Genomic DNA, 17090 nt, shown 5'->3' on the forward strand with positions numbered 1-17090 from the left:
GGGACGGTGAGGAGGGAAACATCTGCCCAGGCCTGTTGAAGGCCGCAGAACTCAGCTAGGAGATGGCAGAGGATGTGAGGATCGGAGCTGCCGCGTTCTGCCCCATCCTATGGCCCAAGAAGGATGTTACAAATATCCAAGTGGACCTTGGCAGAAAAGTGGTTTCCTTCTCCTGAAGGGAAGCTGGGCTCCTCGGTCTGGGGAAGAAGGCTGGGCCTGGACTCCGGGTCTGAGGGAGGAGGCTGGGCCTGGACCCCGGGTCTGAGGGGGGAGGCTGGGCCTGGACCCCGGGTCTGGGGGAGGAGGCTGGGCCTGGACCCCCGGGCCTGGGGGAGGAGGCTGGGCCTGGACCCTGCATCTCAGGCAGGAGGTCTCAGCCCAAAGCAGCTGGGGAACTCGCCTGACCACTGTCAGTTGTAGGCTTCACCGCACGGGGTCGCTCTGCCCCAGGCGGGGGCCGGAGGGGCGGGCGGGGGCGGGCCTTGCTCCTGGCCTGCCTCTGCTGCTGCCACTGACTACAGCAGGCTGCAGAGGGGTCCGGCAAGCCTCCTCAGGTCCTCCTGAGAGGGTGAGGTCGGCAGCTCTGACCCCAGGTCAGCAGTGGGCAGGGCTGGATGGCTTGCGGTGGGGCGGCACTTGAGCAAGGACACAGGAAGCAGAGAGTCCTCAGGCTGCACGGTGAGGCTGTGCAGCAGCCCGGAATTGGGGGACAGACTCTAGGACCCTAAGTGGTGTGAGCTGTACAGGGCTGCAGGGTGGGAATGGTCTGGGGTTTGGACGCCCCCGGGCCTGAGGGAGGAGGCTGGGGCCTGGACCCCTGAATCTGAGGGAGGAGGCTGGGTCTGAGGGAGGAAGAGGGTTGGGGTCTGTACCATTGGATGTGAGGACTCTGGGGTCAGTTCTCCAGGTCTGAGGGAGGAGGCTGGGCCTACACCCCCGGGCCTGAGGGAGGAGGTTGGGCCTGGACCCCTGGGTCTGAGGGAGGAGACTGGGTCTGGACTAGGGGCTTATTGCCAGTTCCCACTGTGACTCTGGTCCTGGGGTCAGAGACCTGGAGCTGTGAGGAAGACCAGTAGCTGGTGTGAGTGAGGTCAAGTAAGAGGTCCCTCCTGCCGCCCTGAGGGTGAAAGATGAACCAGGCCACTTGAGACACCCCCACCTTGTTTCCAAAGCAAACAGACTTGAGCCGCTCCCCCAAAGAACAAACAGGTGCTCTCTGCCCTCAGGGGGGCGGGGCTCTCCAGAGGGCCAGGAGCCCAGATGTGCCCAAGTCACCAGTCTGGTGGGTCCCCAAGGCCTGACAGGCCTGTGGTCCAGCTCTTAAAACAGGCTGCCCTCCCTCAGACCCAGGGTCCAGGCCCAGCCTCCTCCCTCAGACCCGGGGTCCAGACCCAGCCTCCTCCCTCAGACCTGGAGGTCCAGGCCCAGCTTCCTCCCTCACACCCAGAGCTCCATAGGCCCAGCCTCCTCCCTCAGACCCAGAGTCCAGACCCCAGCCTCCTCCCTCAGACCTGGGGTCCAGGCCCAGCCTCCTCCCTCAGACCCGGGGTCCAGGCCCAGCCTCCTCCCTCAGACCCAGCCTCCTCCCTCAGACCCGGGGTCCAGACCCAGCCTCCTCCCCCAGACCCAGCCTCCTCCCTCAGACCCGGGGGTCCAGACCCAGCCTCCTCCCCCAGACCCGGGGGTCCAGGCCCAGCCTCCTCCCCCAGACCCGGGGGTCCAGGCCCAGCCTCCTCCCTCAGACCCGGGGGTCCAGGCCCAGCCTCCTCCCTCAGACCCGGGGGTCCAGGCCCAGCCTCCTCCCTCAGACCCGGGGGTCCAGGCCCAGCCTCCTCCCTCAGACCCGGGGGTCCAGGCCCAGCCTCCTCCCTCAGACCCGGGGGTCCAGGCCCAGCCTCCTCCCTCAGACCCGGGGGTCCAGGCCCAGCCTCCTCCCTCAGACCCGGGGGTCCAGGCCCAGCCTCCTCCCCCAGACCCAGGGATCCAGGCCCAGCCTCCTCCCTCACACCCAGAGCTCCATAGGCCCAGCCTCCTCCCTTAGACCCAGAGGTTTCAGTCCCCTGCTCCTCCAGGGTCTGGCCAGAGCTGAGTCCCAGGCGGCCCTCTGTGTCTGTCACTGCAGGAATGCCCGGCAGAGGCAGTGAGGCCAGGCCTGTGGAGGTGGAGTCGGAGGAGGACAGCGCCGAGGATGGTCTAGGCGGCCTCACCCTGGAGGAGCTGCAGCAGGGCCAGGAGGCCGCGCTGGCCCTGGAGGACATGATGTCCCTGAGTGCCCAGACCCTGGTCCACGCCGAGGTGGAGCAGCTCTACCAGGAAGTGCGCCCCCTGGGCCAGGGCCGCTTCGGCCGTGTCCTGCTGGTCACCCACCGCCAGAAAGGTACGGGCTCTGCTCGGCAGCATGGTGAGGCGGGGCGGTCTGCGCAGGCTGGGGCCTCGGACCAGCCCTTCCGGGCCCAGACCGAGCCCGTGCTGGGGGTCCCCGCCTGCCCCTGATTCTGACATGACCGTTACCCTAAGGGAACCTGTCAGCAAAACAGGGGTCCTTGAACCCAAACCTCAGCAGGGCTGACGGGGAGGAGCAGGGCAGCTGCCCACTCGACCCGGGCTCGTGGACACCTCCCGCCCCACCCCTGTCATCCCAGGCACAGCCCTGGCCCTGAAACAGCTCCCCAAGACGTCTACGACCCTCCGTGGCTTCCTGTATGAGTTCTGCGTGGGCCTCTCGCTGGGCACGCACGAGGCCATCGTGGCGGCCTACGGCATCGGCATCGAGTCGGCCAGCTCCTACAGCTTCCTGACCGAGCCCATCCTGCACGGGGACCTCATCAGCCTCATCCGGCCCAAGGTGGGGAAGGAGGTGGCCCACAGCCTCTGGGACTCGTGAAGCACCCAGAACAGCACAGACCCCAAGAGTCACAGTCATTGCATGAGACCCCCCCCCATACCTCCCGGGGTGGCAGTGCCACAGAGCTGCCAGGCCTCTCTGGAGCTCACTGACATTAAGCTGCATGCTACTGGGGTTTGCCCGGCCATGTGAGACCCTCCTCCTCTGCCCAGCTGCACAGGTCTCGGGGGATGGGCCAGGCCACACTGCCCACTGGCCTCCTCCTTGGCCTGTTTCCCGGGGGTTGGAGGAGGGCAGCGCAGGCCTAGGCGCTGACCCTTGACGGCTGGCCCCTGCAGGTGGGTCTTCCACAGCCGGCCGCAGCCCAGCGCTGTGCCGCCCAGCTGGCATCCGCCCTGGAGCACATCCACTCCCGTGGCCTGGTGTACCGGGACCTGAAGCCCGAGAACGTGCTGGTGTGTGACCCCGGCTGCCGCCACGTCAAGCTCACCGACTTTGGCCACACTCGGCCCCGGGGGACGCTGCTGCGTCTCACAGGGACCCCCATCCCCTACACAGCCCCCGAGCTCTGCGCCCCGGCCCCACTCCCTGAGGGACTGCCCATCCAGCCCGCCCTGGACGCCTGGGCTCTGGGCGTCCTGGTCTTCTGCCTCCTCACCGGCTACTTCCCCTGGGACCAGCCCCTGGCAGAGGCTGATGGCTTCTACGAGGACTTCCTCGTGTGGCAGGCCTCGGGCCAGGCCCAGGACCGGCCGCAGCCGTGGGGGGGCCTGGCGCCAGCCGCAGATGCACTCTTGTGGGGGTTGCTGGACCCTCACCCCAGGAAAAGGAGCCCTGTGGGCTCCATCAAGGCCTACCTGGGACAGCCCTGGCGGCAGCAGGAGGGGCCAGCTGAGGGGCTGGGGGAGGTCGGGAAGTGAGGGGACCATCCCCTCTCCCTGTCCCCCGTCCTCCTCACTCTCCAGTCCACCCTGTGCCTTCCCTCCCTCTTGGAGAGCTTCATGCCTGCAGTGGGCAGCTGGGAATGCCTAAGAACGAAGTGACCCCGTCTGGGTCATCACTGCCCCCCATCTCCCCGTAGGTCCCTCAGATGCAGCGTGCCTGCGCTCCCTTTCATCTTCCCACCTCCCCTCTTGTGGGGTTTCACGCCGCGCCCCTCCCTCAGCCCTGCGTCTCCCGCTCCTGCCTCGCTGGGCCCACTTTGCTCTCTACAAATAAAATGCATCTGGCACCTCGGCCGTGGGTCTGTTGGCTTGGGAGAGAGAGCAGAGCCCAGGAGACCTTGCGTCTGCGCGCATGCCCGTGGCACACTGGCGTAAGCAGGGCTAGGTAGGGAAGGTCAGGTCAGGTGCCTGGCTGGGGCCACGGGGCCCTCCCTCCTCTGTCCCTTCCTTGGCCTGGCCCCTGGCTGGCGGCCACCATGTTTGCAAACACTCTCTCTTCCTCTCCGTGCCCTGCTTGGCTGGGGGCCCGGGGCCAGGCTACAACTCAGGGCTGGATCAGGTGTCACCGTTTCCCTAGCCCTGCCCACCCATCACCCTGTGTAGGTGCCCTCCAAAGACCCCTGGAGCCTAGCTGCAGCCACAGCAGTGGCCGAACGGGGAGGGGCGGGGGCTTCTGGAGCAGATGGCGTCTGGAAAATGATAGGGAGCCACTGAAATAGCCCCGCAGCTAGGCCAGGAATGTGTCCACGGGAAGTGGCGGGGCGGCCGAGGGTATCCGCAGGGCAGCGGCCTGGGCCGGGTGCTAATTGGTGCGGACAGCTGAGGATTGAAGGGTGGTTGGGGCCCAGGGTGGCCCACACCCCTTAATTAAGTCTGCTGGCTGACTCCACCCCAGCCACCATGCCCAGTGGGTCCCAGGACCTCCCCCTTCGCAGAGCAGGCAGAGGGGCAGGTCCACCTATACTACCCCACACCGCATTGTCCCTGCCTGTCAGTGACAGAGCTGGCTTCAAACCTGAAGCCCTCTGGCTGTGCTGTTAAACTGCAGGGGAGCACCTGGGAGCACGCGCGCGTGTGGTGTGTGTGTGTGCGTGTGTGCACACACGCTGTGAATGGTGTCTCTGGCTGGCTTCTGCACCGTTGAGCTTGCTAGGTCTACTCGGCTACTGTTCTGGGCGCCGCAAGCTGGCAGGCACAGACACCGCTCAGCTGTCCTGCCTGCCGAGGGAGGTGGTCAGGGCCAGGCCCAGCGGATGGGCTGCTCACCCAGCCTGGCTGTGGGCCCTGGGGCCAGATGTTTGGGCTTAGCTGCTTGGCCAGGCGGGGTAGAGTGACCGGGTAATTAGGCACGCAGTGCTGGGGCTGGCAGAGGGCAGGGGCGGGGGCAGGGGAAGAAGCCCAGCCGGGAGAGCCGGGGCAGGGGGAGCGCCATGCTGGACTTGCCGGGACTTCAGGGAAATGGCCCAGAACCTGACCCATCTGTCCCCGCGTGAACGGGAAAGGCTCTCTTGTAAGCTGAGGTGCAGCCCCATTGACTCAGGACGGGAAGGGGAGAGTGGCTGGCAGACGCCCAGCTCTCCACCCCTCCCAGGGCCCTGTCAGCTGTTACTTAAATCTCTGGCTTAATGAGATCTAGAGACCAGAGAAGATTCCCTTGTGCAGGCCCCTCATGGTTGGCTCAGGAGATGATTCCTCCATCTATTAAGACCCTCAGGAATCACCCAGGCCCCCCACCCCCATCAGTAACTGGACCCTGCTGGCCTTTGCAGGACCATAGGTGCCAATCTCCATCACCTTCTGTGACCTCTGAGCCACACTCTGGGCAGAGGAGGAGGAGGAGGTGCGGGGGGGGGGGGGAGGAGAGGGGGGAAGGAGGGGGGAGGGAAGGAGATGGGGGAAGGAGGAGGAGGAGGAGTAGGGGGAGGGAACCAGATCCAGGTGGAGGCTGCGCTAGTCACCTCCACTTCATAGCCCAGCAGAGCTTTGTCCTCAGGTCACTTGGAGAGACAGGAAGTCACGGGCATCTTTTATTTGGATCCCAAAACAAAAATCAAAGCAGGGAAATGTCCACCTCATTCTGGGACCGAGTCCAGCCCTGCTGTGTGACCTCAGCCCGGGGCCTGCCCTCTCTTAGCACAACTCCTTTCTAAGATGGAGACCGAAGCTCCTCCCTGGAAGGGCTGAATGGTGTGTGCCAGGGACCTCGTGGTGTTGGGCATAGACATGTACACTTGGGGTCACCCTTGTTTTGTTGGTCATAGATTTGAACTCTGGGCCTGGGCGCTGTCCCTGAGCTCTTCAGCTCAAGGCTATCGCTCTGCTACTTGAGTGACAGCCCCACGTCTGTTTTCTGGTGGTTCAGTGGAGAGAAGAGTCTCACAGACTTTTGTGCCCGGGCTGGCTTTGAACCGTGATCCTCAGATCTCAGCCTCCTGAGTAGCTAGGTGTGAGCCACCACGCCTGGTCACTGTTGTTATGTGTGCACACACCCAGTGTGAATGCTAGGCTCTGGTCTTGCACACCAACTCATTGCACCCTCACAGCCACCCTGAGGGGCCTGGCCTTCACGCCCAGGTTCACAGACAGGAGGAAACCCAGATTCCCCCTGCTGGACCTGGCCCAGCCAGGGCCTGGAGCCCGCTGCTCTGACATCGGCGTGCGTCCCTGCAGACTGGGCTGGGCGCCCAACCCTCTCTCTCTGCACTGTGGTACTCAGGTCTGAAAATGAGACAACAGGGCACTCCCACCGCCAACCCAGAGCCAGGCAGCTCCTACGTCCTCAGAGACCGGCCTGTCCCACGGCAGCCGCCGCAGCCCGGGAGACACAGGCCATTCTTACCCCTTCAGGTGGGGACTTGGAGCAAGGAGCTCGGGGCCTGGCTCCCCGCCACTCCCAGCCAGGCTGAAAGTGACCCCGTCCCCGTCTGCTGAGCTGTGGAAACAGGACCCGCTCCAGTGGGTGCTACGGAGGACGGGGCGACAGAGCCGGACACGGGAGCACCCACAAGCGCGTCTGTCGCCGTGGTGGCGATCAGATCACTCACTGAGGGGCCTCCTAAGCCAGGCAAGGTGCGTGCGTCTGTCACCCAGCACCCAGAGGCTGAGGCAGGAGGACGGCAGGCACAGGGCCCACCTGGGCATGGACTCGGGTCTCAGTGCTCACTCTGCACCGTTCCCACAGCTGGCCACACCGTGGCTCACCCCATCACCACTGTCCATGGGCATCACCTCCACCACCTCGCCTGGCACCCACAGTGCACACACATCAAAGTAATCAGTTCTCTCTCCAGAGCCACCAGAGTCCCCAGAAGCACCACTCACTCTAGCTTTTAATGGAATAACTTTTAGGGGACCTTAGGCCCCCAAGTCCCGGAATGCTCACACATCGCCCCTCAGAGGTCTCTCCTCCTCCTCTGGGGCAGTGGTGGTGGGCACAGGCTCGCGGGGAGGCCATGCCACCTCTGCCAGTCTCTTTAGAGTCTCCCCCAGCTGCCCCAGACCCTGGGCGGCCTCCACCAGCTGGGCCAGGCCCAGCCCCAGGGCATGGCGCTCTTGCCGGTCCTGTTCCAGAGCCTGGGCCAGCCTCTGGAGCTGTCCCCCCACCTCCCGCACCTCAGCCACCAGCTCCACCAGGGCAGGCGGCTCACAAGCCATGACCCTCACTGGTGGCGCCGGGGACACACACGGGCCCTGACCTAGGCCGAGATGGTCAGGGGACTCCAAGGGCTGAACCGTGGGGGGAAGGTGGGGGTCAGAGGTCACAGTGGGGGCAGAGGCTGAGGGGAAAGTCTGGGTAGGTAGCTGGCTTGCTCTGGGGCCCAGGCGAGCTTCAGGGGATGGCAGGTCTGAGGCTGCTGAGGGCCCGGAGAGCCTGGACTCTGCAGCTACAGAGGCCTCCAGGGTGGGCATCTGAGAGGTGGGGCTGGGAGGGGATCCCGGGGAGGTGGCCCCCTGGGGGTGCAGGCTAGGCTGGGCCCCCAGCGGAGGGGCGGCAGAGGGAAGGTCTGTGACCTTGGAGCCTGGGAGGGACTTAGTGGTCACCACAAGAGTTGGAGTGGGGCCAGGTGTCCTAGTGAGGGGGTGGGGGGTGGCGGGGGGAGGGATGGTAGAGGGGTGAGGGGCTGTGGTAGGGTGTGTGGTTTCTGGATGAAGAGTCATGGGATGAGGGGTCACGGTGGGGTGGGTGGTTGTGGGGTAAGGGGTCAAGGTGGAATGGGTGGTCGCGGGGTGAGGGGTCACGGTGGGGTGGGTGGTCGCGGGGTGAGGGGTCACGGTGGGGTGGGTGGTCGCGGGGTGAGGGGTCACGGTGGGGTGGGTGGTCGAGGGGTGGGAGGTCACGGTGGGGTGAGGGATGATAGGGGGGTGAGGGGCTGTGGTCGGGTGGGTGGTGGTGGTGAGGTTGGGGGTGCTGGGGGCTGGGCTGGAGGAGAGGTCCGGGGATGCAGAAGGTTCTGGAACTGCAGCGAGGTGGGGCGAGTCCGCTCCCGGGGGCAGCTCCGAGGTGGGGGGAGGGGGTCCCTCCGCTGACGGGGCGGGCGGGGTGGGGGGGCTCCCCGGGCCCGGCGCTGGAGCCCCGCCGCGGTCGGGGGTGGTCAGGGCCAGGCCGGGCCGCGGCCGGAGGGGAAGGCCTGGGGTGGGCGAGGCGGCGGGGGCTTCCCCGGTCACTTCCTGCTTTTCACTGGAGCTGGGGAGGAGCCGTGGCGGGAAGCCGGAGGTCAGCGACGGGCTGGAGGGCGGCGGCCAGGCGGAGGAGGGCGTCGGGGCCGCTGTCCGGGCCGCGTCGGGCCGCCGGGAGCCTGGAGGACAGCCGGACAGGGAGCCGCGGTCAGCTTGGCCCGCCCTCCAGGAACCCACCAATGGGCGGCAGCCAGCATGCCCCGCCCTCCAGGAACCCACCAATGGGCGGCAGCCATCCTGCCCCGCCCTCCAGGAACTTACCAATGGGCGGCGGCCAGCCTGCCCCGCCCTTCAGGAACCCACCAATGGGCGGCGGCCAGCCTGCCCCGCCCTTCAGGAACCCACCAATGGGCGGCGACTAGCCTGCCCCGCCTTCCAGAAAGCCACCAATGGGAGGACGCGGGCGGCGGTGACGTCACGGCAGACACCGCCCGGCCCCAGCGCCCCTCCGCCCCGGCGCTCGGGCGCCGCCTGGCGGCCGCTACCCAAAACCACGCGCGCATTGGCGAGAGCGGTGGGAGAGGCGGGAGGAGGGGCGCGGGGGGCTCGCGGGGGGCTCGCGGGGGGCGGGGGAGACACGTCGGGGCGCAGACCCGCAGAGGACGTGCGGAGGGCAGGGGAGGTGGAGGGCAGGGGAGGTGGCCGGGCGGCGCGGAGGGCGTGGCTCAGAGCCCACCGTGGCCGCTGCGCCTGGGTCCCGGGCCCGCCGCCCGGTCCCGGCAGCGGGGCGGCCGGGGCCACCGTGGCCCGGCCGGGTCGCCCGCTGTGGAGCCGGCGCTGGCCTTTCTCCCGGGGTTATGCACGCAGAGCCTGCCGCTAGACAGCCATGCCCCGGCCCTCGGTCGTTACCCGGGTGCCTCGAACGCCCTCCCCCCTTTTCTTTCTTTCTTTTGTTCTTAGCCAGTCCTGGGTAAAAAGAGCTTGTGGACTCCTATCTCCAGTTCACCTCCAGAAAACAGTTAGTGGGGCTGTGGCTCAAGGGGCAGGGGGGTAGCCTTGAGCTGAAGAGCTCAGGGACAGCGCCCAGGCCCAGCGTTCAAGCCCCACGACCAACTGAGAGAGAGAGAGGGAGAGAGGGAGAGTTTTCCCTGTGCTACACACAAAACCAGAGGGAAGGATAAGGCAAGGCTGGGTGCCAGCGGCTCACACTGTCATTATAGCTACTCAGGAGGCTGAGATCAGAGCCCATTTGAAGCCATCCTGGAAAGTCCAGCAAAAAGCTACAGGTAAAGCTGTGGCTCGACTGGTATACGGCCAGCCTTGAGAGATAAAGCTAAGGGACAGAGTCTGGGCCTTGAGTTCAAGCTCTAGAATCAAAGGAGGGAAGGAGGGAGGGAGAGAAGGAGAAAGGCCGTGGAGACAGGGGCCCAGCAGGGAGAGTCACAGCCACTCCACAGCCCAGGACAGCTTGCCAGGGTTTGGGGGCCTGAGTGGTGGGGAGGGAGGCCTGAGGTCCCAGGTCCAACGCCCTCACCTGTGTGTGGCAGGTGCCGTGCTGCAGGGGATGGGACCCTGGGGGACTGGGGGGTGCTCGAGGAAAGACTGCGTCCAGGCCCCATTGCTGTGGTGGTCTCTTTGCCCAGGTCCTCTCCTGAGGTGGCGTCCCAGGTCCAGGAGGGGTAATCGTGGTCATCCGTGTAGCCTTGGGAGAACGGGGCAGTCACTGACCTGGCTGCTGACCTCCTGAGGGAGGTGGCGCCCTCTGAAGGTCCTGCCCCCACCCCAGCCTCCATACCAGTGCAGGTGAGCCCCACATCTTCCTCGTGGTCGCAGTTGTGAGCGCCCCATGGCCCGGAAGGGCATTCGATCAGTGACGTCTCACTGCCCTTACAGCCCACGTCGTCCAGCCAGATGGGCCCCGATCCGGGCCCATAGTGGGTTTTGCCCACTCGGGGGCGGACATTTCCGCAGCCCAGCTCGTGGCAGACCACGGCCGAGTCCCGCAGGTCCCAGCTGTCATCGCACACGGTCCCCCAGCGCCCGCCGTGCCACACCTCCAGCCGGCCTGCGCACCTGCTGGGCCCATCAGCCAGACGAAGCCGAAAGGGGCCTGAGGGTGGGAAGGGGGCCCTTGGGTCAGGAGGTGGGGGCAGCCGTCCCACGCCCCTACCTCTCCTTCTGCCACTCACCTGACTCCTCAGGGGCATCGGCAGTAGGGGACAGGGAGAGGTCTTCGGGTGACTCTGAAGATCTTTCTGGAATCTGGGCAGAGGGCACCAGGGAGGCCTGGGGGCTTGGCTCTGTGTTGACCTCGGAGAGGCCACGAGTGGAGGTCGGCTCTCCTGGGGCCTGTCTGAGGGGAGCCTCGGGGGTTTGCTCTGGGAAGGCCTGGGTGGTGTGGGGTGTGGTGGTCTGTGAGGTTAGCTCTGGGGAGCTCTGGGTGCTCCTGGCACGCTTTGTGGTAGGCACTCTGCGGGGTTGGGCTGTCGGTCTCTTGGCATTTTTAGTCGGCCATTTCTTGGTACTCTTGGGTGTTTTCCCTGGCACCTTAGTGGTGGTTTTCTCTGGCTCACTTGGGGTCAGACTGGCAGAGGGCTTGGTGGCCAGCTCTTCTGGGAGCCAGGCGTCCTTATCTCGACCCAGCCCAGGAAGCCAGCTCCAACTGAAGGGATCTGAGATGGTGTCCAGGCCGGGCGTCCCTGGTGGAGAGGGAGGAGGGAAGGAAAGAGGAGACATCACCTGACACAGTGAGGACGAGATCCAGTGTCACCAGGCCCCGCCTCCCAGCCAGGCCCCAAGGCCCCATCTCTTCACGCCACCCATCTTTATCAGATGGCCACCCAGGAGACTGAGAGCCAGTCCAGGCGGACTTCATCTTCAAGTAGCCAGCAAAAACCTGGAAGTGGAGGTGTGGCTCAAGTAGAGGATGCCAGCGAGCCATGAGCAAAGAGCCCAGGGCCAGGCCCTGAGTTCAAGCCCCAGTACTGGAGCTAAGAAGAAATAAACACGCCAATAAACAAGGAAGTAAATAAATACTAAACAACGGAGCCTAGTGTCCCCAATCAGAATAAACTTTCTTTCTCTGTGGGTCATGGGGCTTGAACTTGGCGCTGTCCCTGAGTTCTTCAGCTCAAGGCTACCGCCCTACCCTGGAGCCAAGCCCCACTTCCTGTTTTCTAGAGGTTAATTGGAGATCAGAGTCTCAGGTCCTTTGGTGCCCAGGCTGTCTTTGAACCTTGATCCTCAGATCTCAGCCTCCTGAGTAGCTGGGCTTACAGGTGTGGACCACCGTGCCCAGCCCAGCTTTCTCTGCAGTTGGAATGGGGCCATGCACATGAACACTGGCTGGGGCTTAGGAGGCTCCAATGAACATAATAACCCAGCAGTAGCTACTGTCCCCACCTCCAGGAAGGCTGGGGTCGCGGCCAGGCGGCGGAGGTGGGAGTGGGGGGCTCTTACCAGTGCAGGTGACCCCGACATCCTCGTTGTGGGCACAGTTGTGCTTTCCCCAGGGAGCTGCGGGGCAGTCGGCCAGCGAGGCCTCTGTGCCCACACAGCCCACGTCGTCCAGCCAGATGGGGCCTGACCCCCAGCCAAAGCGGCCTGCTGCGGGGTCCGGCTGCCGAGGGCCCCCACAGCCCAGCTCACGGCAGACCACGGCTGCATCCCGCAGGTCCCAGCTGTCATCGCACACGGTCCCCCAGAGCCCGCCGTGCCACACCTCCAGCCGGCCTGTGCACCTGCTGGGCCCGGCCACCAGGCGCAGCTGTGGAGCCCCTGGGAGAGAGAAAAAGATCAGAGGCTGGAAGGTCATCCAGCCCCACCCTGCCACAGACCCGCATGTGGTCCATCTGGGCTCCCCTTCCCTTCCCTTCCCATCCTGCCTCCTCCCTCCTCTTCCCTCCCTCCCTCCCTCCCTCTCTCCCTCCCTCCCTCTCTCCCTCTCTCCTGTGCTCAGTTGCTGCCATCACCCCTGTCCAGCCACTCCACGTTTGTTTAGGTGGGCTATTGTCACGACACAGTTTTGCTCTCTGCCCACAGGGCCGGGCTGCTGGTTGAGATGGAGTCTTCTAATTTTGTATCTTTTGGTCTGGCTGGTTTAAGCCATGATCCCCTGATCATGGGATCTTCCCCCCCCCCAAGTGGCCAGGATTCTGGGCATGAGCCACTATGTCCAGCTGGCAATGCCTCGAGAGCGGGCATCCAGGGGTCACGCAGCCACATCTGCGTGGTCTGGTCATTTGTGTGTCTTCCTCAGCCTCTGGCCCAGATGTCTCTCCCCAAAGACGGGCTGAAAGGCTCTCCTCCCCTCCACACGGCTGACTGTACCACGTTAGTCTCTGATCTCTGCCCCTTGCCACTCATCTGCTTAGCGTGTTTCGGTGAGTGGGCTGGAGCTGACAAGAACAGCGCTGCGTGCATGGGTCATACAGACATGGTGATGGTGATTGTGGCCTGGGCGCCATATCAGCAAGGCGGCAGGCCTGGCAGGGCTCCCAGCCCCTGTTCCACTTCTCTGCCTTTGCCATGGCGCCTCCCCGGGGGGACAGCATCACAGCTGGGGACAGGGGGGAACTCACCAGCCTCAGGCCCGGGCTCCAGAGGAACGGTGGGAGAGACTGGAGGAGGCGAGCTGCCCGCCGAGCCCGGGGTCTGACCCGGGGTGACGGAGGGGGGCCTGGGCGGTGCCTCCCTGGGGACTGAGCCATTGCTGCCTGCTGCAGGAGCCGTGGGGGGCACAAAGCCCAGGGGCATACCTGATGGGAAAGGAAAGTCAGCTGCCACCCTGTCCCCGGACATAGCCTGAGCCCCTGCACCCCAGCCCAGGGAGAGGACGGAAGGTGGGTGGGAGAGGAGTGGAGCGAGCAGGAGGTGGGGGGGTTGAGGGTGGGAGAGGACGGGAAAGCTGACTTCTGCCAGGGGCCAGGAGGCCAGGCCAGGGGCTGTGCCAGGCTGCCATGGCCACTCTCCACCTGGGCTGCCGTGCAGGGTGGTGAGGGGCGTCCCCGCCTCTGCACCCAGCTATGACCAGCAGAAGTGTCTCTAGCTGGGCACGGTGGCTCACGCTTGTCACCCTCGCTACCCAGGAGGCTGAGCTCTGAAGAGCTCAGGGACAGCGCCCAGGCCCAGAGTTCAAGCCCCGGTGTGGCACCCAAGAAAAGGTCTCCAGGCAGGACCTGTGTGCCCTAGGCAGAACCACTGCAGAGGACTGAGGCACTAGGGGACGGGACCGGCACAGCGGGACAACCCCCGGGGACGGGTGAGGAGGGGCGCAGTGCCACGCCTTCTCGTCATCCTCTCCCGTGACCGCCCCTCGCCCTCGCGCCCCCTCACCGTCACACACAGCCCCGGCGTCCTCCCGATGGTGGCAGTCATGTTGGCCCCAGGGCCTGGCAGGGCAGAACCGCAAGGCTGTCTCGTTCCCCCGACACCGAAGGTCATCCAGGATGATGGGGCCTGGGCCCTCCCCGAAGAAGGCGCCCCCGGGGGCGGCCAGCGCCGCCCCGCAGCCCAGCTCCCGGCAGGCCACGGCTGCGTCGCGCAGGTCCCAGCCGTCGTCGCACACCGTGCCCCAGCGCCCGCCGTGCCACACCTCCAGGCGGCCCGCGCAGCCGTGGGGGCCGGAAACCAGACGCAGCCTGGGCGCTGGGCCTGCGCAGACCGGGAGGGAGGACAGGGCGGGTGACCGGTGAGCAGGGCCGAGAAACCCACAGGAAACAGGAAGGGGGGAGAAGAAGGAAAGAGCAGGAAGAGAGGGGGTGAAGCGCCTGAGCACCCTGCAACCCTGGCCCCCCCAAGTTTGATCCCTGCTCCAAGAGGGCAGAGACCTCAGGAACCCTGGGTGCCCGCTGGCCAGGGCCCCAAGGGCAGGCAGGGTTCATCTGCTTTGGGCCACAGCAGGCTGGCCACGCAGAGGCCCCCCAGCTGAGCGGCGGCTCGGCTGGTTTTCTCCAGGAGAGTGGGGGGCCCGGGCCGGGCTGGGGGAGCTGCGTACCTGTGCAGACCAGGCCAGCGTCTTCACTGTGGTCACAGTTGCTTCTGCCCCAGGGGCTTCGGGGGCAGTCCCGGAGAGCCTCCTCTCCCCCGCCACACCCCACGTCGTCCATCCACACCGGCCCCGCACCAGGCCCAAAGCGGGCGCCCCCGGGGGCGGCCAGTGCTGCCCCGCAGCCCAGCTCCCGGCAGGCCACGGCCGCGTCGCGCAGGTCCCAGCCGTCGTCGCACACCGTGCCCCAGCGCCCGCCGTGCCACACCTCCAGTCGGCCTGCACAGCCATGGGGGCCGGAAACCAGACGCAGCCGCTCTGGAGCGGGGGACAAGGGATGGGGTGCTGGGTCTGGGCCCCACCTAGGGAAACTGAGGCCTGAAAGCACAGAGGTCTGAGATATGCCTGAGGGCCCACCCTTCAGGGGAGGAGCCACACCTCAGGGCCAGACAGAAGAGGGGTGTCCAGTCTGAGTCTGGACACCCAAGGTGGTGGACAGGGGAGGCTGCAGCGGGAACAGGATGTGGGGTCCTCAGTTTGGCCAGGCCCAGGAGACTGGGGGACCTGCAAGGAACTCACCTTGGCGGGGGCCTCCCGTGGTCAGCAAAGGGGCCCGGGTAGACTTGGCCTGTTTGGACGGCCGGGGGCTCTTCTTCCGGGGGCCACTCTGGGGGCTCCCAACTGGGCGGGGGGCTGGGAAAGAGACATGTTTCCCATCAGATCTAGGAGCTCCCTCTCTGTGCTTGCAAGGCCAGAGGCCCTGACCTCCCGGCTCAGCTGGCCAGGCCAGCACCAAGCAGGGGCTCACCGTGGGTCACCAGGGGCGCCTCTGAACCTGGGCTCAGCTCCCCGGATGGCCCCAGCCACAGCTCTCCTTCCGGGGAGGCCACCGAGTGGTCGACGGTGCTGGCCACACGCTGACCTAGGAGAGGACAGACCCTGAGGAGCCGAGGGTCCCCTCAAGGCAGGAGACGCCTGGGCTCTGGGGCTGGGAGCATGCAGGGACAGAGCAGGCTCAGGGGAGCCAAGAACTCGGGGTCCCCGGGTCATCAGTCGAGTGGACAGTGATGGCTCTCACCTGCACAGACGACGCCTGCATCCTCCTCATGAGAACAGATGTGGGGCTTCCAGCCGCGGGGCGGGCACAGGCCCAGCTGCCCCTCACTACCCCGGCAGGCCAGCTCGCTGAGCCACACAGGCCCGGTGCCCTCCCCGAAGAAGGCGCCCCCGGGGGCGGCCAGCGCCGCCCCACAGCCCAGCTCCCGGCAGGCCACCGTGGCATCCCGGAGGTCCCAGCCGTCGTCGCACACCGTGCCCCAGCGCCCGCCGTGCCACACCTCCAGGCGGCCTGCACAGCTGTGGGGGCCGGAAACCAGTCGCAGCCGCTCTGGGGGGACAAAGCTGTGATGGCCTGCAGGGCCATGGCTGGGACCTGAGGGGAGGCTAGGGGCAGAGCTGGGGCGGGGGGTCTGTCCTGAGGCCTGAGAACTGACACTGGGGGGGCTGGGAGGCTGTGAAGACAGTGGGGCTGGGAGGCTGGAGGACAGGGGGCTGGGAGGCTGGGAGAGGGGCTGGGAGGAAAGGGAGGCTGGGAGTCTATAAGGCTGGGGGATTGTTCTGAAGCCAGAGGACTGTCCTGAGATCAGGGGGTTGGTTGTCCTGAGGTAGGGGGAGGGGACTGTCCTGCAGGGTGCCACCACGAGCCAGCCATGCTGCTGCTGGACTGGGCTCCAGCCTCCTGGGTGCTGAGGATATTTCAGGCTGTGCTAGCTCCCTCTCCCCCAAGGGATGCCTGGGGAAGGTGGGGGGAAGGTGGGGCAGCAGGAATGAGATCAGGTCAGGGAGCTGAGGGCAGCCAGGTGGGAGGAGAAGGGCTGCTCACCGATGGCCTGGATCCTCAGCAAGACTGCTGCAGAGGTGAGAGGGAACAGTGAGGACAGGCCCCGTGACACCCCCCCCACACGTCCAGGTCTCCTGCGTCTCAGGGCCCGAGGCCCTCTTGCTGAGAAGCAGGCAACTCTGGCACCAGGATCAGCTGGAGAGCCTTGGGATGGGTGGGTCCCAAATGCTTGGCCCCCAAAGACAGGGCTAGGGACCAGGCTGAACAGCCAGGCTGCCCTGTGCTGGGGCCTTGATGGGGGGGGGTGGCAGGCAGAGGCTGCTCAGGCAGCCAGATGTCAGGACCCCCCAGGGCCCCGCAGCTCCCAGAAGCCTGACCCTGAACTGCATGAGCTACTGGGTCAGAGGCAGGGGAGCCAGGTCCCGAGTCAGGGGGTGGGGGGGTGATCACTCACCAAGGAGACAGGCCAAGACTCTCATGTTTGTAGATTCCGGGGCAGGGGACAGGGGACAGGGCAGGGTGAAAGGGGAAGGAGGGGAGAGGAGGGGAGAGGAGGAGGCAGCTTGGAAAAGGAGGGAGGGAAGCGCCTGGCCTGCCGGCGCCCTGGACAGCAGCAGCAGCAGGCAGGCTGGAAGCTTTGCCAGGAGGGAGAGAGGCTGCAGGGAGGGAGGGGTAAGGGGCCAGAGGGGGGAGGGGGCAGGCCAGCTGAGGCTGGGGGAGGGCGGCAGGCAAGAGGTGTCCGGCTCCAGACACCCACGAAGACAGCCAGGCAGGCTCCCGCTGCCCTGGCAGGCCAGGAGAAGGGACAGGCCTGGATCTTCAGGGAATGGCGAGGGAGGGCAGGGGCACACCCTCCTC

General features: G+C 66.0%; 2 protein-coding genes across 3 annotated transcripts; one reads left to right on the forward strand and one right to left on the reverse strand.

Annotated features, from left to right (window-relative positions):
• The first annotated feature begins 515 nt into the window (after positions 1-515).
• Positions 516-4032, forward strand: Sbk2 (SH3 domain binding kinase family member 2). Of its 2 annotated transcripts, none has more exons than XM_090322959.1 (4): positions 516-593; positions 2123-2377; positions 2643-2845; positions 3184-4032. In XM_090322959.1, the coding sequence occupies exons 2-4, from the start codon at positions 2125-2127 to the stop codon at positions 3763-3765; spliced, it is 1038 nt and encodes a 345-aa protein (XP_090179085.1). In that variant the 5' UTR covers positions 516-593; positions 2123-2124; the 3' UTR covers positions 3766-4032. The 2 variants fall into 2 exon arrangements, with proteins under 2 accessions (XP_090179085.1, XP_090179084.1); XM_090322958.1 differs by having other exon boundaries at positions 520-678.
• Positions 4033-7021: 2989 nt separating this feature from the next.
• Positions 7022-16886, reverse strand: Ssc5d (scavenger receptor cysteine rich family member with 5 domains). The gene is made up of 15 exons (XM_090321937.1): positions 16687-16886; positions 16275-16301; positions 15471-15779; positions 15201-15314; positions 14972-15085; positions 14402-14710; positions 13741-14058; positions 12987-13163; positions 11866-12183; positions 10596-11105; positions 10202-10516; positions 9941-10108; positions 8854-9248; positions 8728-8797; positions 7022-8585 (listed from the first exon to the last, which is right to left on the reverse strand). The coding sequence occupies exons 1-15, from the start codon at positions 16709-16711 to the stop codon at positions 7168-7170; spliced, it is 4587 nt and encodes a 1528-aa protein (XP_090178063.1). The 5' UTR covers positions 16712-16886; the 3' UTR covers positions 7022-7167.
• Positions 16887-17090: the final 204 nt, after the last annotated feature.

Source organism: Megascapheus bottae, chromosome 31, assembly GCF_031878675.1.
Source record: "Megascapheus bottae isolate mThoBot1 chromosome 31, mThoBot2.hap1, whole genome shotgun sequence".
Taxonomy (NCBI): Eukaryota; Metazoa; Chordata; class Mammalia; order Rodentia; family Geomyidae; genus Megascapheus; species Megascapheus bottae.